Below are 23656 nucleotides of genomic sequence, written 5' to 3'. Positions count from 1 at the left end.
ACTCATTTTTCCTCACAGATTGGCCCCAGAGACCCCGGATTTTGTACACAATTACCCAGCATGTGCCATTCAAAATGAATTTAAGTTTTGTAAGGTTAAATACATGGGAATTATTCCATGTAGGGATAAAAAGGTCACTAAATGCTTAACCTCCATGAGCTCCTTGGAGGTGCTACTCAGCTCCCTGAGCTCCTTCCTCTTCAGTCGGTCCTCCTTCAGCTGCAGGGACACCCAGGTTATAATAATCCAGCTCAATGTTGTTCTGTCTGCACGGCAGCTGCCCCCTGTTGGCCTGGAGATCAATGTTCTTCTGTCTGCACGGCAGCTGCCCCCTGTTGGCCTGGAGAGACATAACAGAACACAGATGTGACTTCCTGCATCACTCCTCTCTTCAGTTTAACAAACACAGCCAGTGGTGGAAACAACAGAGAGAGAGAGAGAGTCCGTACCCTACAGTAGAAGTAAAGGGCAATGTTCTCCACCAGCAGAATCAGCGGCAGGAGGATCGCTCTGATGATTAAAGGCCTCGGATCTGATGGAACACATGGACAGTCAACACATCACACAACATCATGAGTCCAACAGCTCCCATTAAACACAAACTGACCTGAAATCTAAAATCACTTCAACATGGACACTTATCTCTCACACCATGGTCAGAGCTTTGTGATTGGTCACATCAGAAGGTGATTCTCATAGTGAAACACCTCGCTCAGTTCTCAGAGAACCAGAGTTATCCTCGTAACCAAACATGCTCTGTCCTTCAGTTAATTGTTAGCTGTTACCATTTTTACACTTTGTATGAAATTGGTTACTATCTGACATGTGTAACATGATGACAGTCGTCACAGAGTCAGTCCAGAAACAATATGTTGTCAGCTGATCATTTTCACTCAGTTTGGACCAATCATCTTCTCCAATCCTGTAAACAGTCAGCTTACCCATGACGCTGAGAGAGAGCACACGGCTCTCAGAGGAGAAGTTATGAGAGAAAACATAGAGGTGATAAACACAGCTGTAGCTTCCTTGGTGGGCGGGCTCTGCAGCAGGAAACAGGAAGTGGGCAGAGTGATTGACAGCTGGCTGGGTGTAGTTGTGTGCTGAGTTTAAGGAGGTGAAGGTGAGCTGGAAGGAGCCTCCTGGGTACTGGGTGGAGTTGTGTGTTGAGTTGGAGAAGTTGAAGAAGTACTGTGGCTGGATGGAGCAGCTGATGGTGAAGTTGGAGCCCCAGAACACCTGGAACACCTCCTGCTGGTCCACCTCGGAGACCCCGACCATGGAGGAGGACACAGAGATGTTGGGCTGAAGCAGCAGGTCTATAAACACAGAGACAGACAAAATGACAGACAGGTAGGTAGGCAGGCAGACAGACAGATAGACAGGCAGGCAGGCAGGTAGGCAGACAGACAGACAGGCAGGCAGGTAGGTAGGCAGACAGACAGGCAGGCAGACAGGCAGACAGAGAGACAAACAGACAGACAGACAGACAGACAGAGAGACAGACAGTTTGAAGCTTCCAGAAACAAGTCCACTTCTCTACACTTTATGATGTCATTGTCCTGGATAACTTTACAGTTCAGTCCAATGGAAACCACTGACTGTCACTGGGACAGAGGAAGGAGCACACACGTGAGTAAGGGTGCTCCGATTGATCGGGAACCAATCGTTATCGGCTGATAAAGGCTTTAAATAGTTTGATCGGTGGTCTCCATAAAGGCCGATCAGATAGGCCGATCAGATGATGCACTACTCGTGAGAAAATGTTCTATACGCAGCTAAGCTAAGTTACACACCAACCAGACGGCCGACCGTTGGCAGAAAAAGCAGTTGGACTGATCAGTCTCCCCGAGTTGGTCAAAAAAAGTGCCTCGGAACCAGGGTGGGAAATTAGCCTCGTATCCTTGTAACGGATTGGACAGTTTTTGTCAAAGAATGCTGTTGCTAAGTAACAATGCACAATGCTTATAGGAATCGCGTTACGTTACTGCTAATGAATCCCTAACATTTCCGGATTTTGCTGCTTCATAATAAAAACATTCAAATACCAAAATAACGGAGGACTTTTATTGTGAAGAACTTACAGGAAATGAAACCGTTCACAGCCGGGGCTTTGACCACGCATAGTCGAGTAGCTAGTTTTCAGCACTAGTCCGGGACGCCGTGTAGCTAGCTAGCTAGCTAGCTGAGCTGAGGTACAGACGAAAGGAAAATTATCTGTTAAAAAATGTGGCGACATATCCCCGGTGTTAAGAGGCCCGCCGCGGAGTCAGCAGTAGCTATGGATGTACAAACTGTTGAGGGCGAAGTAAAGAAAAGAGCAGGTACTTTTCAAACAAGTGGCGCATTGACAAAACGTACAGCGAAAGACCGTGCAAAACATTTCAGACCGTCCTGCCAACCTGTTTACATTTTAACGTCAATGTTGACTGTAACGATGTTTAAGTCGCTTGAAAGCTGCTGCCGTTTTAAATATGTTGGCTCTCTGCTGCTCAGTTCTACCCCACGACTGACGAGACACACACACACACACACACACACACACACACACACACACACACACACACACGGTGAATGCAGGAAAAACCGGAGAGGAGACGTACAGGATGACCTAAATTGACGACAGCTACACTTAATACATCCATGAGCTACACTCGTTATTGTAAAATCAATGATAAGTTAAAGTCCAATAAGTCCTTTATCAAACCGTATGAATGTGTGTCCCAGGCCAGGATAGGACATTAACTTACAATGTAAAGATCAACAAGCTACTGACACATAGTAAATACATTATATTAATAAAATATGTATTAATAATAAAACATAATTTAATAAAGCAATTCAAAATATGATAGTGCACTCTCTTTTATAAATTTGAATTCTGGAAAAAGTGGTTGGTAAAAAATTTAAGTGGCCCCACCCTGCTCAGAACACACTGAAGAACACACTGAAGAACACACTGAAGAACACACTGACAGTTGTTTAGTAATTTATTCTGAATAAGGCTTTAGCTCTATGTTAAGCTCTAAGCTGTTTAAGGTGTGTTTCTAACAGAGGAAGTGGAATGTTGAACGTTTCCTGTCAATAAAAGTAAACCGTTGACAATTCACAATACATTATCTTCTGTTAATTTTAATACTTATGCATTGTTGTTAAGAATATTAAAATTAATATATGATAAATATGACATGATAAATAGAAGGTTTCAAATAGACCCGGTGATCGGTGATTGGTGATCGGCATCGGTCGATACTGCTCACAGCAATCGGTGATCCGTGATTGGCCCCAAAAATCCTGATCGGAGCACCCTTACACGTGAGTATATAATGTAGGTCATTGTCAGCACACTAATGTATTATTCTTCAATTCTGTCTGCAATGTCACCATTTCGGACAAATGTGCATCGTCAATTTGGTCCACTAAAAGTTCTGTTTTTGCTACTGACAGACTCAGTTTATTATTCTAAGTGTCTGACAACATTATGGAAAGGATCCCTACAGAGATAGACCTTTAAAACCTCTTTAACACCTTTCTGTTAAACCAGAAACAGCTCTGAGGTCGCTAAAACTAAACCCACCAGACTCCATTTAGAACAACAGTACTTTTAGCGTGTATAGAGCCAGACTATTTTCACATGTAAATCAGTAAACTATGTGTTTATTTCAACCAAATCTAGAGTTGTGATGGTTGGAAAAGTGGAAAGACGACCCTAAACGGGCTTTTATAGTTTTATTTTGTTTGTTTCGACTTTAAAAGCGGTGTATTTTACGATGATAAAATTACTGTTTATTTACATGGAGTCTGGTTGGTTTATAGAACGCAATTTTGAGGATGTTTTTATGTGTAAAAGAAGGATCAGGTTGAAAAAAGGTAGTTACAATTTAAAGTACAAAGTGAGAAATAATGAACTTCCTGGTAACATTGAAATAATGTTCCAGGACAGAGAGGGGGGGGGGGGGCTATGATTTAAAGGGAAACTTAATGTATAACAACCGTATGCCCCCACTACTCTGTAAGGATTTAGATTCTTCCTACTTTCTTTCTGACTAAATTATTTATTTAACAGTTTTTATTTATTTTGCCTTTTCTTTTTTACAGTGAAATACTTTGTCTTTTATTTTAAGTTTTTGTTGTGTATTATGTATGTTCGAAATAAAACCATTTATTCATTCATTCATTTATTCATTCATTCATTCATTCATTTATACATTCATTCATGTCTTTGATGGGTTTACCTGAGCAGGTGAGATTAAAGAAGTGGTTATAGGAATGTGATGATGTTGCACACTCCCTCAGAGCAGATCCAGAATCAACACAGTCAGAGCTGATCCTCCACACAGATCTGCCTGTGTATTCTGTTCTCATTCCTACAGAAACAGCAGAGCCACAGTCTAACTCTCTGCAGGCAGCAGCTGCTGTCTTCAGGGTCCAGCCAGAGTTATAGTAACCATTCACTAGTCTCCATTCTTCGTTATGTTTCACCTCCAGTGTTCCTGCACAGCGACTGGCTCCTCCCACCAACCTGACAGCATCAGACTCTGAACAGAAACCAGAGAGTCATCAGCTAAAGAACAAAGTGAGTTTCATTAGAACAGAAATGAACCAAATCAGAGCTGCAGCTCCTCTCCTACCTGAGCAGGTGAGTCCAACAGCTTTTCCAGGTGAGCAGGTGTTTCTATCTGAGCCTGAGCTTCTACAGTCCAGGAGAGCAGACTCATGGCCTCCACACTGGAACTCTTTGGTCCTCATTGGAGGCACCACTTCTCCATAGAGCGCCCCCTGGAGGACTGAAGGAGCCCCACAGCCAAGCTCCCTACAGACCACCTCTGCATCCTGCTGGTTAAAGTCATCTTCACACACTGAAGACCAGCGCTGGATAGACTGGTTAGTCTTCACCTCCAGTCTGCCTGAGCATAGACTGGTCCCATTCACCAGCCTGACAGAGTCTGGAGAGATGATAGAAGATACAATAGAGAGAGAAAAGACACCAGACATCATTAACAACAGAACTCATCTTTATACCGTGGTCACACCGCCCGGGTAAAGTGTGAATTCGGCGACATGATAACATACAAAGTTAATGGAATTACGCAAATAGACGAAAAATTTGTGTCATTCAAGCCGGCGCCGTGTATTTGTGAGAGTTGACATATTTGAACTGGAGTAAGAAATGTGTGTGACGCTGTGTCTTGAAAGTGTTTAGATCCTCCTGATGTCCTCACGTTGTTGAAGCAGAAATGGAGGAACAGATGATTGTAGCTGTCTGTAGCTCCTCATTATTTACAGACAGCTGATGCAAAAGGAGCTTTCTTTGGGAAGAGTAAAACTACCTATTAAGTTCTGAAATAATGTGTCTGTTGTGTTGATGGAGCAGCTACAATGTTAGCATAGCTCTGATCCATCCAAACTCCATTCAGAAAACAAACATTTCAAAAGTTGTTTGCTTGTCGTCTTGCAGACAGACCTGATGAAGAATGGATTCATACTTTTTACAAATCTGCATCATTAACTTGTTATTTCGACTCACATTTTATTTGTTCATTACAATTACAAAACAGGGAAATCTGAACCTCAGGTAGTGCTGGAAGTGGCAGTCATCAACTACACCCTGGCCCCTGAAGACTGTAGTTTTTGGTCTAGATGTCCTTGTTGGTGATTTATACGGTAGAAAGTGACGCTATACTCCATTACAGTCAGTCTTCAGCTGTAATGACGGTGTCACTGCCCGATGTGAGTCGAGTGCAGATGTGAGTCGCACATGCTCAGATTTAAACGGTTTAAGGCATAACGTGTAATACTGAAATTTTTGAAATCTGTAAAACAATACACTTTTCTCTTTACATACAATAACAGAAGATAGAAATCATTTAAAAAACGTTTTAGCTATCTATGATTGATTGCTAACGTTCGCTCAAAACGCCATTGATGTGAAAGCCTTTGTTGTGTTTGATTGCTAACTTGTAGCCAGCAGCAGCAGTCATTTCAAAAACGTTTTAGCTATCGATGATTGTTTGATTGCTAACGTTAGCTCAAAACGCCGTTAGCATCTTGTAGGCTACTTGTCGCAAAGTGACGCATGCGCGACTCACATCTGCACTTGACTCAAATTGGGTAGTAACAACGGACAGGAAGCCTGAAGTGTTGACGCCTGAACAGGATGCTGTGTGTTGATGTCAACATGTGTATCAGGTGTGATCTAGCATCTACCGATGATCTGGACCACACGGGATCTTTAAAAGAATTAAAATATCAAAGACAGACAGGCAGGCAGACAGGCAGGCAGACAGGCAGAGAGACAGACAGACAAACAAACAAACAGAGAGAGAGAGAGACAGACAGACAGGTTGAAGCTTCCAGAAACAAGTCCACTTCTCTACACTTTATGATGTCATTGTCCTGGATAACTTTACAGTTCAGTCTAATGGAAACCACTGACTGTCACTGGAACAGAGGAAGGAGCACACACGCGAGTATATAATGTAGGTCATTGTCAGCACACTAATGTATTATTCTTCAATTCTGTCTGCAATGTCACCATTTGGGACAAATGTGCATCGTCAATTTGGTCCACTAAAAGTTCTGTTTTTGCTACTGACAAACTCAGTTTATTATTCTAAGTGTCTGACAACATTATGAAATTATCCCTACAGAGATAGACCTTTAAAACCTCTTTAAGACATTTCTCTTAAATCATAAATAGCTCTGAAGTCACTAACACTAAACCCACCAGACTCCATTTAGAAAAAACGTACTTTTAGCGTGTATATAGCCAAACTATTTTCACATGTAAATCTGTAAACTATGTGTTTATTTCAACCAAAACTAGAGTTGTGATGGTTGGAAAAGTGGAAAGACGACCCAAAATGGAGTTTCATAGTTTTATTTGGTTTCTCTCGACTTTAAAAGCAGTGTATTTTACGATGATAAAATTACTGTTTATTTACATGGAGTCTGCTGGGTTTATAGAATGCAATTTTGCGAATGTTTTTATGTTTAAAAAAAGGATCTTAGTCTTTAACATGAATCCTTTCCATAATGTTGTCAGACAATTAGAATATTAATCTGAGTCTGTCTGTAAAAACAGAACTTTTGTTTTGACACACACACACACACACACACACACACACACACACACACACACACACACACACAGACACACACACACACACACACTGACCCACACAGAAACACACACACAAACAAATACACACACACACACACACATTTCCTTTACTTGTTCTCCCTCCATCTCTGTCACTCACACATCTCTCACACAGAGACACAGAAACACACACACACACACACACACACACATACACACACACACACACACACACACACATTTCCTTTACTTGTTCTCCCTCCATCTCTCTGTCACTCACACATCTCTCACACACAGACACACACACACACACAGACAGACACACATACACACAGATACACACACACACACACACACACGTGCGTGAGTAGCTAAACCGCGGGCCCATAGCAAAGTAACTAGTCTGTAAGACGTTAGCCTGAAAGCTAACACATAGCCTAGCTTCAATGAGCTAACAGTTAATCTGGTAACTCCTGGGTTTCGTCACCCCTCCTTGCTCTCCCTCACACACACACACACACACACACACACACACACACACACACAGTGTCTCCCCACATGCTGGTTTGTTTTGCTTTGTTTTGTTATAGTTGAAAAAGAGTATATTGGTTTTAATCGATCAAAGGATTATTGATCGGCCATTGATCATTTTTAAGTTAATAAACTCCACTATATTTTAAATAGCAGTTGCCTGTGATTAGTTTGTGCATTTTGTCGTAATAACGGCTTGTCGAACACAGGTAGTGCTCAAATTCATGATTCCTTTTGTTCCTTTAGAATATACCAGATAGATTAGTTAAAGATCTATATTTTAAAGGGAATACCACAGAAATGAGACTGTTTCACAGTTTGATTATTGGTCCCTGATATTCCAGGGTGGTGCCCCGTTTTGATCGTTTGTTGATTTGATAAAGTTATTATTAACCATATTCATAACTTCATATTGATAAAACATCTTTGATAATTTGCCAATAATTGAATCTGCACCCTATGAATTCCCAAAAGTGTGAAAACATTTTTGAATAATATTTAATATGATAAAGTTCTGTGTAACAAATTATTAATGAAAGAGTTATTGTGAACCCCCCCGGTCAGACACAGGGCGCCCCCCCCCCCCCCCCCGCCACCACAAATTGCTTTCTAATCTTTGGGAAACACTGAAAAACAGGAACATATGGTCCAGGTTGAAAAACGGTAGTTAACCTTTAAAGTACAAAGAGAGAAATAATTAACTTCCTGGTAACATTCAAAAAATGTTCCAGGACAGAGAGGGGGGGGGGGCTATGATTATGATTTAAAGGGAAACTTAATGTATAACAACCGTATGCCCCCACTACTCTGTAAGGATTTAGATTCTTCCTACTTTCTTTCAGACTAAATTATTTATTTAACAGTTTATATTTATTTTGCTTTTACTTTTTTTAACAGTGAAATACTTTGTATCTTTTATTTTAAGTTTTTGTATGTTGTTCGAAATAAAAACATTCATTCATTCATTCATTCATGTCTTTGATGGGGTTACCTGAGCAGGTGAGATTAAGGAAGGAGTTAGAGTAATCTGATGTTGCACACTCCCTCAGAGCAGATCCAGACTCAAAACAGTCAGGCCTGATCTTCCACACAGATATGTAGAAGGACCCTCTTCTCTCTACGACAGAAACAGCAGAGCCACAGTCCAACTCTCTGCAGGCAGCAGGTGCTCTCTTCAGGCTCCAGTCAGAGTAACCCACTGGTCTCCATTCTCCTTGTTTCACCTCCAGTGTTCCTGCACAGCGACTGGCTCCTCCCACCAACCTGACAGCATCAGACTCTGAACAGAAACCAGAGAGTCATCAGCAAAAGAACAAAGTGAGTTTCATTAGAACAGAAATGAACCAAATCAGAGCTGCAGCTCCTCTCCTACCTGAGCAGGTGAGTCCAACAGCTTTTCCAGGTGAGCAGGTGTTTCTATCTGAGCCTGAGCTTCTACAGTCCAGGAGAGCAGACTCATGGCCTCCACACTGGAACTCTTTGGTCCTCATTGGAGGCTCCACTTCTCCATAGAGCGCCCCCTGGAGGACTGAAGGAGCCCCACAGCCAAGCTCCCTACAGACCACCTCTGCACCCTGCTGGTCAAAGTCATCTTCACACACTGAAGACCAGCGCTGGATAGACTGGTTAGTCTTCACCTCCAGTCTGCCTGAGCATAGACTGGTCCCAGTCACCAGCCTGACAGAGTCTGGAGAGATGATAGAAGATACAATAGAGAGAGAGAAAAGACACCAGACATCATTAACAACAGAACTCATCTTTATACCGTGGTCACACCACCCGGGTAATGTGTGAATTTGGCGACGTGACAACATACAAACTCAGAAGAAATACGCAAATAGATGAAAAATTTGTGTCACTCAAGCCGGCGCTGTGTATTTGTGTGAGTTGAAATATTTGAACTGGAGTAAGAAATGTGTGTGACTCTGTGTCTTGAAAGTGTTTAGATCCTCCTGATGTCCTCACGTTGTTGAAGCAGAAATGGAGGAACAGATGATTGTAGCTGTCTGTAGCTCCTCATTATTTACAGACAGCAGATGCAAAAGGAGCTTTCTTTGGGAAGAGTATTTTGCGGATGTTTTTATGTTTAAAAAAAGGATCATACTCTTTAACATTAATCCATTTCATAATGTTGTCAGACACTTAGAATATTAATCTGAGTCTGTCAGGGGTACAAACAGAACTTTTCTGAAGGTAAATACAAGCTGAACAGTTGTCCTATTAACTAACATTGTAGCTTGTTTCACCGCTGCCGTCTGCAGTGATCTCTCTTAATACTGGACCAATGTCAAAGATTGTTGTTCCCATCAGTCACTTAGACACAAAAACAGTGTTTCCCGCACATAGATTAATTTGTGGCGGTGCTCCACAGAATCAACTCCGGCCGCCACATATTGCATTTCATTATTCTTCTTTTTTTAAACACTATTTAAAACACGCAGCGTATTCGTTCAGCTGCAATTCCTTTCCTTACTCTCCCTCCATCTCTCTGTCACTCACACACACACACACACACGCACACACACAGACACACACAAACACAGCCCCTCCCCTCCATGCACACTGTGTCTGTCTCCATTAAAGCGAGATCATCCCTGGCAGCGTGGAAGCTTATTATTATAAGGCCTATTTGGTGCAGACGGAACGGCTGTCTTATGTTATAAGGAATTATTGTGAACCAGACACAGGAACCACTGAAAACAGGAAGATATGGTCCAAGTTGAAAAACAGTAGTTACCCTTTAAAGTACAAAGAGAGAAATAGTAAACATTCAACAAATGCTCCAGGACAGAGAGGGGTCTATGATTTAAAGGGAAACTTAATGTATAACAACCGTATGCCCCCACTACTCTGTAAGGATTTAGATTCTTCCTACTTTCATTCAGACAAAATTATTTAACAGTTTTTATTTTGCTTTTTCTTTTTTACAGTGAAATACTTTGTGTCTTTTATTTTAAGTTTTTGTTGTGTATTTTTGTATGTTGTTCGAAATAAAAACATTTATTCATTCATGTCTTTGATGGGTTTACCTGAGCAGATGAGATCAAGGAATGAGTAAGAGGAATCTGATGCAGCACACTCCCTCAGAGCAGATCCAGACTCAACACAGTCAGACCTGATCCACCACACAGATCTGCGTGAGGACTCATTTCTCTGTACTAATGAAACAGCAGAGCCACAGTCTAAGTCTCTGCAGGCAGCAGCTGCTGTCTTCAGGCTCCAGTCATAGTAACGGCCACCCACTGGTCTCCATTCTCCGTTATGTTTCACCTCCAGTGTTCCTGCACAGCGACTGGCTCCTCCCACCAACCTGACAGACTCTGAACAGAAACCAGAGAGTCATCAGCAAAAGAACAAAGTGAGTTTTATTATAACAGAAATGAACCAAATCAGAGCTGCAGCTCCTCTCCTACCTGAGCAGGTGAGTCCAACAGCTTTTCCAGGTGAGCAGGTGTTTCTATCTGAGCCTGAGCTTCTACAGTCCAGGAGAGCAGACTCATGGCCTCCACACTGGAACTCTTTGGTCCTCATTGGAGGCTCCACTTCTCCATAGAGCGCCCCCTGGAGGACTGAAGGAGCCCCACAGCCAAGCTCCCTACAGACCACCTCTGCATCCTGCTGGTCAAAGTCATCTTCACACACTGAAGACCAGCGCTGGATAGACTGGTTAGTCTTCACCTCCAGTCTGCCTGAGCACAGACTGGTCCCATTCACCAGCCTGACAGAGTCTGGAGAGATGATAGAAGATACAATAGAGAGAGAGAAAAGACACCAGACATCATTAACAACAGAACTCATCTTTATACCGTGGTCACACCGCCCGGGTAAAGTGTGAATTCAGCGGTGTGATAACATACAAAGCCAATAGAAATACACAAATAGACGCAACATTTTTGTCATTCAAGCCATCGCCGTGTATTTGTGTGAATTGAAATATTTGAACTAGAGAACGAAATGTGTGTGACGCTGTGTCTTGAAAGTGTTTAGATCCTCCTGATGTCCTCACGTTGTTGAAGCAGAAATGGAGGAACAGATGATTGTAGCTGTCTGTAGCTCCTCATTATTTACAGACAGCAGATACAAAAGGAGCTTTCTTTGGGAAGAGTAAAACTACCTATTAAAAGGAGAATCCCGGTGGATTCCAACACGTAGCTCTGTTGTTTGTAAATGTGGAGTGCTGTCAGTAGTGAGAAAACCTAAACCAATTGGTGCTGCCTACACCGTGTTATCCTCCTGCTAGCGTTAGCACTTAGGACACTGAAACAGGGCAAGTTTTAAACGTGCTTTTAGCCTCTTAACATGTTGGAGATGTCATTACAAGTGCCTACCCATGTGAAGTTATTCCTTCTGAGTGAACACAGTGAATCTGACTGCAGTATATGTGATAGAAATGCATGAAAGTTGTGCTTATTCAGCTCTGTTTAGTTCTTGTGTTGAGACGGCAAGACTTAGGCACCGTCTACAAACTACAACACCGAAAAGAGTTACAATATTTTTATTAATTTAATGATTAAATAAGGTAGTGTCTCCAAACTTACCTCAATTATAACTTGTCTCCTGCTAGTTGTACTACAGCACTTACTTTAAAAAAATACACAGAGACAGCAAGACTTAGGGACCGTCTACAAACTCCAACACAGAAAAGAGATTCAACAGTATTTTCAAAAATAGGCATATGCGTATTTTTTAAAAGTAAGTGCTGTAGTACAACTAGGAGGAGACAAGTGGAAAAAACTGTGCTGTACTTTTGGCCCTTAAAAAAAGCTAGAAACAGCTGTGCTAGCTGGTGTTTCTAAAAGTTGGAGGAGCTGCTGGTCAAGATACAGCTGTTACAGGGAGATTAGCAGCCTGTTGCCAAGGAATAAATGTGATGGAGAGATCTCTGGCTGATGTCCCAGAGGGGACGAAGAGGAGGAAGTAAGTAACATTAAGTGGTAAGATAGATAGATTTTTTTATTGATCCCAAAAAAATAACATCATGGTAACATAGCAGCTCAACATGATGGTAACATCAGTGACGCTGCTCTACATCGGAGGTGGCAAACCGAAACTACGGCAGAAATACAGGGAGCTCAAACACATCACACCTGCCACAGCATGTCGACAGCAGAGTGCGTCCATTATAAAGCTGAAGCTGCACAGACCAGGGAAGGCACGCTGCTTGTCTCTGTTGTTACAGCGAGAGTGGACGCTAAGAACGCTGCTTGTCTCTGTTACAGCGAGAGTGGACACTAAGAACGCTGCTCGTCTCTGTTGTTACAGTGAGAGTGGACACTAAGAATGCTGCTCGTCTCTGTTGTTACAGTGAGATTACTAAGAGACCCACAGGTCTGTTAGAGCTCCATGTGTTTGAGTCTGACTAAAGTTCGCTGAAGGAAGGTCTGGCTCCTCCACATAGCATTCGGGGATGGGAGGAAAATGTGCTCTGGTTTATTGGCATTTCTTTAAACCGATCAGAATCGTCTTAGGTGGCGCTAAAATCAGCACAGAGCTGCTTCAAAATAGTCGTGCAACAGAAAACTCAGATTGAACAGATAGTCTAGCTAGCTGTCTGGATTTACCCTGCAGAGATCTGAGGAGCAGTTTTGTGGATCCTGTGGATTTGTCCTCACAAATCCACAGGATTTAAAATTCAAACAGAAAGAAAGAGGAAGAAAACATAAATACATGCCTCCGGTGGAATTTCCTGCAGCACCGGAGCAATCCCTGAAGTGGACGATCAAGGATTTAGACTAGCTAACGGGTAACTTCCACTGCCATGAGGTCAGGGTCTAGCTCTGCTCTGGGTTTTACTGCTGTTTGCTAACCTCATGTAACGTTAAAATATTGCAGCAGTAAGTTATCGCACCACAGGGATGGGCTTACCTGAGCAGGTGAGATCAATGAAGACGGAAGACAAACTTAATGCAGCACACTCCCTTAGAGCAGATCCAGAATCAACACAGTCAAACCTGATCCTCCACCCAGATCTGACTGAGGACTCTTCTCTCTCTACTACAGAAAAAGCAGAGCCACAGTCTAACTCTCTGCAGGCAGCAGCTGCTGTCTTCAGGCTCCAGCCATAGTCACGCACTGGTCTCCATTCTCCTTCATATTTCACCACCAGTGTTCCTCCACAGCGACTGTCTCCTCCCACCAACCTGACAGACTCTGAACAGAAACCAGAGAGACATCAGCATGATGAGTTAATTTAATTAAAAAGATGAAAGTGTAAATGCTGATTCTTTATTTGTCTTTTCTGTCTGTGTACCTGTTGAGTTGAGGTCTCCTTCAGCCTGGAGTCCTGAGGATAAATCAGAAGGTAAACATCAGGAGAAAGCAGTATGATTGGATCACACACACACACACACACACACACACACACACACACACACACACACACACACAGAGACACAGACACACATAAGGACACACAGTCTCACACACACACACACACACACGCTCACACGTACACACCGACACACACACACACACACACACACACATACAGATACACAGAGACAAACACACACGCACACAAAAACACACACTCATACCACACACACAAACACAAAACACACACAAACACACAGAGAAACACAAACACACATACGGACACACAGTCAAACAGACACAGAGACAAAAACACAAACACTCACACACACACACACAAAACTCACACACACACGGACACAAACACACACACACACACACACACAAGCACACACACACAAACACAGACACACACAGAAACACACACACACAATCACACAGAAACACAAACACACACACAGACACACACAAACACAGACACACACTGAGACACACAAACACAGAAACACACACAAACACATTTTAACAATTGATTTATGTCCACATGAAGAAAAATGATACAGGGACACAAATATTACAGATGCAGTACAATACATACACAAACTCATGGACCAGTGGCACGCAGCAGGTCTTCACAATATCACTTAACAAGCTCAATACTCAGTTCTTAAGGGTATTAGTAGCACAATACTCAGTTCTTAAGGGTATAAGTAGCAGCGTCTCCGCCATATGTGGTGGCTGCCAATAATAGCAGATATGGCACAGTACGTTGCAAGCTGGTTAAACCTCTTTTTAGCCATCCCGAGACACACACAGACACACACACACACACACACACACACACACAGTGGTGCTAGTCTAAAGTCAGTGGTGTTAGTCTAAAGTCAGTGGTGCTAGTCTAAAGTCAGTGGCGCTAGTCTAAAGTCAGTGGCGCTAGTCTAAAGTCAGTGGGGCTAGTCTAAAGTCAGTGGTGCTAGTCTAAAGTCAGTGGCGCTAGTCTAAAGTCAGTGGCGCTAGTCTAAAGTCAGTGGCGCTAGTCTAAAGTCAGTGGCGCTAGTCTAAAGTCAGTGGCGCTAGTCTAAAGTCAGTGGCGCTAGTCTAAAGTCAGTGGCGCTAGTCTAAAGTCAGTGGCGCTAGTCTAAAGTCAGTGGCGCTAGTCTAAAGTCAGTGGCGCTAGTCTAAAGTCAGTGGTGCTAGTCTAAAGTCAGTGGCGCTAGTCTAAAGTCAGTGGTGCTAGTCTAAAGTCAGTGGTGCTAGTCTAAAGTCAGTGGTGCTAGTCTAAAGTCAGTGGCGCTACACACAGAAAAATAAAGGTGCTAACTGGAACCAAAAATGGTTCTTTAGAGTGATGCCATAGAAGAACCATTTTCAGTTCCACAAAGAACCTTTTAACAAGAGGTTCTTTAAAGAACCATTTCTGTAAATGGTTCTCTAAAGAACCCTCAAAGGTTCTTCAAAGAACCATCACAAAATGGTTCTTCAAAGAACCATATTCAAAATTGGTTCTTTAAGGAACCATTTTCAAGAAAGTTCTTTGTGGAGCCAACTGGTTCAATAAAGAACCTCTTTTAAATGGTTCTTCAGACTAAATGGTTCTTTGTTCATTTTAAATGTTATTCTGGGTAGATTTAAAAACAACAATACATGCGTATATTTGGCTATTTGACAATTTTATTGTTGCCCATATTTAATTCAATTACATTACAAAAAAAATGAGAAAAATTTAACAAATGTTACACAATGACAATACAAGTAGATCCAACCAGGCAATCTGATTGGCCAAACATTCAGAACAACATTACAGAGTTGAATCAAAACCTGCTCTCCTCCCACCAACCTGACAGACTCTGAACAGAAACCAGAGAGACATCAGCATGATGAGTTAATTTAATTAAAAAGATGAAAGTGTAAATGCTGATTCTTTATTTGTCTTTTCTGTCTGTGTTTACCTGTTGAGGTGAGGTCTCCTTCAGCCTGGAGTCCTGAGGATAAATCAGAAGGTAAACATCAGGAGAAAGTAGCATGATTGGATCACACACACACACACACACACACACACACACACACACACACACACACACACACACACACACACACACACACACAGACACACATAAGAACACACAGTCACACACACACACACACACACACACTCACACGTACACACCGACACACACACATACAGATACACAGAGACAAACACACACGCACACAAAAACACACACTCATGCCAAACACACATTCTCACACACACACATAAACCTACAGACACGCACACAGACACACACACAAACACAGACACACGGATATACACACACAGACACACAAACACAAAACACACACAAACACACAAACACAAAACACACACAAACACAGAGAAACACAAACACACATACGGACACACAGTCAAACAGACACAGAGACAAAAACACAAACACTCACACACACACACACACACACAAAACTCACACACACACAGACACACAAACACACACACACACAAACACAGACACACACAATCACGTAGAAACACTAACACACACACAGACACACACAAACACAGACACACACTGAGACACACAAACACAGAGACACACACACACACCCACACACACACACACACAGAGACACACACACACCCCCACACACAGAGACACACACACACACACCCCCCCACACACACAGAGACACACACACACACACACACAGACACACACACAATCACACAGAAACACAAACACACACAGACACACACAAACACAGACACACACTGAGACACACAAACACAGAAACACACACAAACACATTTTAACAATTGATTTATGTCCACATGAAGAAAAATGATACAGGGACACAAATATTACAGATGCAGTACAATACATACACAAACTCATGGACCAGTGGCACGCAGCAGGTCTTCACAATATCACTTAACAAGCTCAATACTCAGTTCTTAAGGGTATTAGTAGCACAATACTCAGTTCTTAAGGGTATTAGTAGCACAATACTCAGTTCTTAAGGGTAGTAGTAGCACAATACTCAGTTCTTAAGGGTATACGTAGCACAATACTCTGTTCTTAAGGGTATAAGTAGCACAATACTCAGTTCTTAAGGGTATAAGTTGCACAATACTCAGTTCTAAAGGGTATAAGTTGCACAATACTCAGTTCTTAAGGGTATAAGTAACACAATACTCAGTTCTTAAGGGTATAAGTTGCACAATACTCAGTTCTTAAGGGTATAAGTAACACAATACTCAGTTCTTAAGGGTATAAGTAGCACAATACTCAGTTCTAAAGGGTAGAAGTAGCACAATACTCAGTTCTTAAGGGTAGAAGTAGCAGCGTCTCAGCCATATGTGGCAGCTGCCAATAATAGCAGATATGGCACAGTACTTTGCAAGCTGGTTAAACCTCTTTTTAGCCATCCCGAGACACACACACACACACACACACACACACACACACACACACACACACACTGGTGCTAGTCTAAAGTCAGTGGTGCTAGTCTAAAGTCAGTGGCGCTAGTCTAAAGTCAGTGGGGCTAGTCTAAAGTCAGTGGCGCTAGTCTAAAGTCAGTGACGCTAGTCTAAAGTCAGTGGTGCTAGTCTAAAGTCAGTGGCGCTAGTCTAAAGTCAGTGGTGCTAGTCTAAAGTCAGTGGCGCTAGTCTAAAGTCAGTGGGGCTAGTCTAAAGTCAGTGGCGCTAGTCTAAAGTCAGTGGTGCTAGTCTAAAGTCAGTGGCGCTAGTCTAAAGTCAGTGGCGCTAGTCTAAAGTCAGTGGTGCTAGTCTAAAGTCAGTGGTGCTAGTCTAAAGTCAGTGGCGCTACACACAGAAAAATAAAGGTGCTAACTGGAACCAAAAATGGTTCTTTAGAGTGATGCCATAGAAGAACCATTTTCAGTTCCACAAAGAACCTTTTAACAAGAGGTTCTTTAAAGAACCATTTCTGTAAATGGTTCTCTAAAGAACCCTCAAAGGTTCTTCAAAGAACCATCACAAAATGGTTCTTCAAAGAACCATGTTCAAAATTGGTTCTTTAAGGAACCATTTTCAAGAAAGTTCTTTGTGGAGCCAACTGGTTCAATAAAGAACCTCTTTTAAATGGTTCTTCAGAATAAATGGTTCTTTGTTCATTTTAAATGTTATTCTGGGTAGATTTAAAAACAACAATACATGCGTATATTTGGCTATTTGACAATTTTATTGTTGCCCATATTTAATTCAATTACATTACAAAAAAAATGAGAAAAATGTAACAAATGTTACACAATGACAATACAAGTAGATCCAACCAGGCAATCTGATTGGCCAAACATTCAGAACAACATTACAGAGTTGAATCAAAACCTGGTTTTGAAACATTTGCATTAATTAAATTAATCAGGAACCAGAGTGAAACTAACATATTTATATAGTGATTCCCAACGCTGGGAGTTCTGGGTTCCCCAGGGTCCTGACCGCCGTGTCACAAAGTTCCCCTGGTGTCGGCCATTTGGTGAAGTAACTGCCATGGCAGCAAGGACACCGGGGAACCCTGAGTTCCCTGTCATGAGGGTGACAAATGTCAGTTTTTAAAAATGAGGTTATTGACGTGTGAGGAGGATTTCTGGTCACAATAAAAACACTTTGAAATGAGTTATGACTATGAAATTTGGATGTGTTGTCCAGTGGAGAGAGCTCTACTAAACCAAGCTGGTTCCAGATAGATAGTAGTAGTCTGTCCCTAAAAGAAATGACAGTGAGGAAACTGGGGAAGTTCCCATTCACTCTATGACAGCTGTTAAGTATTGTACTAGATATCTATGTAATTTAATAAAGCGAGATACTTTGAACCTTTTCAAACTCAAAGGTGGGCCTGTGTTAAGAACACCTGACCAGTTTGGTGTTCATAGCTCCATGTTTAGGCTCAGCGGGCTCAGTATTATAGTTGTGTCATTTTAAGTAAAAAAGGAACTTGTATTAAACACATACCAATATTGAACATTTGAAAACAAACTAAAAGAAAATTAATCTTAACATCTACTAAAATAGAACATCTAATAATACAAAATGAATCTTAACCAATCTATAAAACACAATAAAACAACTATTTACGTGCTGCAAGTCTTTTGTGCCACGCGATACTCTGCCCTTCTCGCCCTCTCTGAAATCCTCTTTGACAGGAGGGTTGAGCCTCTAGGGGAGTCAGGCCACCATCAGCCTGCCGTACTGGCTCGTCCTGAGGGCCTTCTCTGGTGTCTGTTGAGGAAAACAAACACAAAACACAGAGTGAGGTCTGAGGTCAGGCTTGCAGGACCTCTTCCTGGTGGTGGAGGAGGAGGAGGCTCCTGGTGTCTCTGGTGATGGTGTGGGTGAGGGCCTGGCGGAAATGCTCCCTCATCCTCTTTGACTGGCCCACGTTCAGGCTGAGGGCGTAGAAGCGGTCAGCTGTGGCCGTGTTGTTGCACATAAAAGGTGGCCACCATCTTCTGCTGCTCGGCAGGCAGGTTGTTCTTGGCCTTAAAACAGTAGAAGAGAAAATATTGCTACTGTTAGTTAAGCCAGCAGAGTTGAATGGAAATTAGTTATTAGTTAATGAAATCCAGCATGAACAGATAAGTGACTGAGGAGAACTCACATGAGCAAACACAGCCGTCCTCAGGTCGGTGAAGTTGGGGGGACCTTTTAAGGCCCATCTCCGCCCACGCTACCTGCAGGTGGTGCAAGAAGTTTTAGCATGGGCCCTTCCCAGCCGTGAAAAAAACCAGCTGGTTTGGTGGCTTGCTGGCCGCCCGCAGCTCCAGCCACCTCTCCAGCCAGCGAAACTCGTCAGTCTCCAAGAGTCTTGTATTCCCTGACACAGAAAACAGACAGACTCTTTCAGAGGAGACATTAACAAAAACAACAGACTCACAAGCAGTGATGACAACAGGACACAAGTCGAGATTTTAATACATACAGAGATCACAAAATCCCCTGTGCAGCACGCTCACCACATCCATCGCATTCAGACGAGACTGGCAGGTAGGGTTTCCCGAAAGTATTTGAGGAACTCCTGTATGTTCCTCAGGTAGAAATCTGCCGTGGTGATGGTCTGGCCTACGGACTGGAGGTGGGCTGGGTATTTGCAGAAACACAGTCACTGTTCACAGCAAGTGTGTGTCATAACCACTTCACAATAATTGTTTTGGAAAGTCACACTTACTTCAATCAATATTCCTTAAAAAACAGCCAACTGAACAATTCAGTCTGCCCCTTGGCTGTACCTGCCAGGTAAAATATAAAAGACCTGACTCTCAACACCTTGGACTGGGCATTTTCCAGCTGCTTGGCAGTGGGGCAGCTGGTAGTCCCGGAAGTAGTTTTCTGTGAACACACATTTAAAATGATCTGAGTAACATTTAACATTGAGGTCTGAATCTGAAAACACACACACACACACACACACACACACGTAATATATAGTAACGTTACACAAACAATTAAAAACACATACAACATGGAAAGGTGAGCATTCAAAATAGGCTACATGATCGCCGAAAACAAATTTTCATCCTTTTTCTGCATGTTCACTTTTCAGCAAGCAAGATGGCGGCGTTGCTCTTTAATACAGACGTTACATACGGCTGAGGACAGGGACAGTCGGTGAAAAACGCTTTTGCCGCCCATTTTTACACTTCTAAATTCAAATATAAAAACATAATTTACCATTGCCAATGTCCGTACGTTACTAACGGTCGGTGGATTAGCTATCGTTAGTAACGTTTTATTCATAAACCTTTCCTTAAAACCGAGCTAAATCAACGTTAGCTAGCTACGTTTTAGCGCGCTAACGTTTGTCGTAGCATTGACCTAGCTAGCTAAGCCAGCCAATGTAGCACACAATGACTCAGATATTTCTTAATAAAAAACAAAACAGATAACTTATTAGATAACGTAACATTGAATCTGCAAACAGACGTTGTGATAACGTTGTTATCATAGAAGATAACAACGATACAGCCTTGAAATGTCTCCATTAACGACTCGTTTGAAATAACTTTAATGAAGTTAAATGTCAGTTACCCTTCATAAGCTAGCTAGCAAGCTAAGTTACGTTAGCTAACGTAGCTAACATCAGAGAGTTTATTCTAGAAGCACTGTTTAAACAAGCACATTTTCAGCAACAAACTAACAGTAAAATGAAAACGCTTACCTCGCCTCCCTGCCCCAGGAACCAAAGTGTAGTTTAGGAGAAAATTAGCCGCTGGTCCGATGCCCACTCACCGAGAGACGATGTGGGGTGACTGGGTTACGCCAGTTGAAGAGGTGCGCTCGTTTTTCTCTTGTGTGAAGATCCAGCGGGCGGGGTGCAAGATAGAGCGCACTCCTCAATGTGTTTCTGTCTCCGCCCGCCATAGTCCTTTGACGGTATATATTTGCAACGCATAGTGTGTTGGATTTATATTTAATAACGTTAAAAAAAACGAACCTAAATCTTATTATTATTTAATCGTTATAAAATCGTTAGACTGTTTTTAAACTAAGCTAAACCTGTACACATATGATATGATCTGATGTAATGATACGAAACAAAGTTTTTTTTACTCTTCCCATACCATGTCATGACTCGTGAGTGTGTGTGTGTGTGTGTGTGTGTGTGTGTGTCCTGTACCTGTCCAGGTGTGTGTGTGTGTGTGTGTGTGTGTGTGTGTGTATGTGTGTGTGTGTGTGTGTGTGTGTGTGTGTGTGTGTGTGTAGTATTGATGAGGGGAAAAGAGCATAAACTAATTTGACCTATACCTCAAAACATATACTCAATCAAGTACAGTATATGCCTACTTCTTGTGTAATCCTTTTTTAATACTCCACTACATTTATTTTGGTGTCTTTAGTTACAAGAAAATACAATTACACCCAATTTTTTCAATTGCAAAATTTAAGTGACATTTCCATTAATCCATCAATAATTTTTGTACTTTTACTTAACATTTTGAATGCAGGTAATTTACTAGTTACTACTAAGTATTTCTAGTCCTGTTAGTACTTTTACCACTGCAGTAAACCAACCACGCCAAATACTATTTTGGAAACTGTGCTTGCCATTTTTCACTGCTTTCTGATGTTTATATGCAAACCAAACAATTTAGAAAATCTGCAGATTAATCAATAATATAAATAATTGTTGGTGCCCTAACTTCATTGTTTTTAGCTACCAAGAACCTTTAGTACTTGAAAGAACCATATAAAAGGCTTGAAGAACCATTCTCTAAATATAAAGGTTCTTCAATTGGTGATGACGCTTTGAAGAACCATTGAGTCCTTTGAAGAACCGTTAAAGAACCATTATTTTTCTGTGTGTAGTCTAAAGTCAGTGGTGCTAGTCTAAAGTCAGTGGTGCTAGTCTAAAGTCAGTGGTGCTAGTCTAAAGTCAGTGGTGCTAGTCTAAAGTCAGTGGTGCTAGTCTAAAGTCAGTGGTGCTAGTCTAAAGTCAGTGGTGCTAGTCTAAAGTCAGTGGCGTTAGTCTAAAGTCAGTGGTCTTAGTCTAAAGTCAGTGGCGTTAGTCTAAAGTCAGTGGTCTTAGTCTAAAGTCAGTGGCGTTAGTCTAAAGTCAGTGGTGTTAGTCTAAAGTCAGTGGCGCTAGTCTAAAGTCAGTGGTCTTAGTCTAAAGTCAGTGGCGTTAGTCTAAAGTCAGTGGTGTTAGTCTAAAGTCAGTGGTCTTAGTCTAAAGTCAGTGGCGTTAGTCTAAAGTCAGTGGTGTTAGTCTAAAGTCAGTGGCGCGTTATTCAGATGCTATTTTAGAGCCGCATGCTTGGCCATAATAAAAGTTGCAGCATTCTTTGTGGCTTGTTGTCCCATTCCCTTTAAGAGCAGGCGCGCTTGTTCCATGGCGGATTGCTATTATGACGGCGGATTTGCCTGGTGCACGCCAGCGGGAGCTGTCTGGGATGCGGCAAAATAATAAATGCCCGTCTTGACCAGGTGGCGATGTTGCTGCTCCTCTCGGGTGCATCTCCTCTAGTCTGGAGAGGATTGATGCAGCCATGGTCATGGCCAATGTCCAATCCCACCGTAGTTCAACATCACGTCTCCTTAAGTCCTCTATTACTTCCTCATTTATGTCATCAACACATCCATGATTCATGGAAATGTGTAAAACACAAAAAGCCACAAAAAAATGCTGCGACTTTTTGAGGACTGTACTGTAAAGTGCCTCCTGACCTATCCAAACACCTGAAGCACATTTTCAGCCATATTTTCCTTGTAATTATGTATGGTTTGCAAAAATGGAAATGGAGAGAAGCAAAGTGTATGCGTGTCGTGCACACGCTACATTATGGCCAAGCATGCGCCCCTAAAATAGCATCTGAATAACGCGCTACTGACTTTAGACATCCTCTCCTTTAAGATATCCTATATTGATGTTTAACATGGTATTTCATTTTATCAATGGGAAACATCCATGTGTACAGACAAGGCTAGCAGCAGCAGCGCCGCATCAGACACCTTTCTGGTGTGTAAAGACAGAAAAATCCACGCAGCCACCACGCAGCTGACACACAACAGAAACGCCACGCTCACGCCATGCATCCACTCTGTCACCGGCCTTAGCGTTAAAGTGATGGTTCGGAGTAATTTCACCCTAGGGTCCTTTGCACCATGACCTCGAGTCAAACAACCCCACACAAGCTTTTTTCACCTGGGTCGAACATTGGGAGAGTTAGCGAAGAGTAGTGTTATCAGCTGAATAG

At 42.2% G+C, this 23656-nt stretch overlaps 2 protein-coding genes and 1 long non-coding RNA gene across 9 annotated transcripts in view; 1 reads left to right on the top strand and 2 right to left on the bottom strand.

The window, feature by feature from the left end:
• Window positions 1-23656, top strand: part of LOC116056993 (scavenger receptor cysteine-rich type 1 protein M160-like) — a 1012348-nt gene that overhangs the window by 473644 nt on the left and 515048 nt on the right. The window lies entirely within an intron of this gene.
• The window catches only part of LOC116058672 (scavenger receptor cysteine-rich type 1 protein M130-like), a 24996-nt gene continuing 1467 nt past the window's right edge, over window positions 128-23656 (bottom strand). Inside the window, exons 2-7 of the mRNA XM_031311495.2 lie at window positions 15892-15924; window positions 11044-11358; window positions 10660-10950; window positions 942-1316; window positions 450-532; window positions 128-340 (exon numbers count right to left, since the gene is read on the bottom strand). Of these exons, the coding sequence (XP_031167355.2) occupies window positions 173-340; window positions 450-532; window positions 942-1316; window positions 10660-10950; window positions 11044-11358; window positions 15892-15924 (1265 nt within the window). The 3' untranslated portion in view covers window positions 128-172. The remainder of the gene's footprint in view (window positions 341-449; window positions 533-941; window positions 1317-10659; window positions 10951-11043; window positions 11359-15891; window positions 15925-23656) is intronic.
• Window positions 19417-19964, bottom strand: LOC116058673. Its single transcript, XR_004107082.2, has 3 exons — window positions 19885-19964; window positions 19564-19779; window positions 19417-19444 (listed from the first exon to the last, which is right to left on the bottom strand). It is a non-coding gene; the product is annotated as an uncharacterized LOC116058673 (long non-coding RNA).

This window comes from Sander lucioperca, chromosome 2 (genome assembly GCF_008315115.2).
Source record: "Sander lucioperca isolate FBNREF2018 chromosome 2, SLUC_FBN_1.2, whole genome shotgun sequence".
Taxonomy (NCBI): domain Eukaryota; kingdom Metazoa; phylum Chordata; class Actinopteri; order Perciformes; family Percidae; genus Sander; species Sander lucioperca.
Note: the sequence above shows the minus strand (reverse complement) of the source record. Positions and strands in the feature narration are given on the sequence as shown.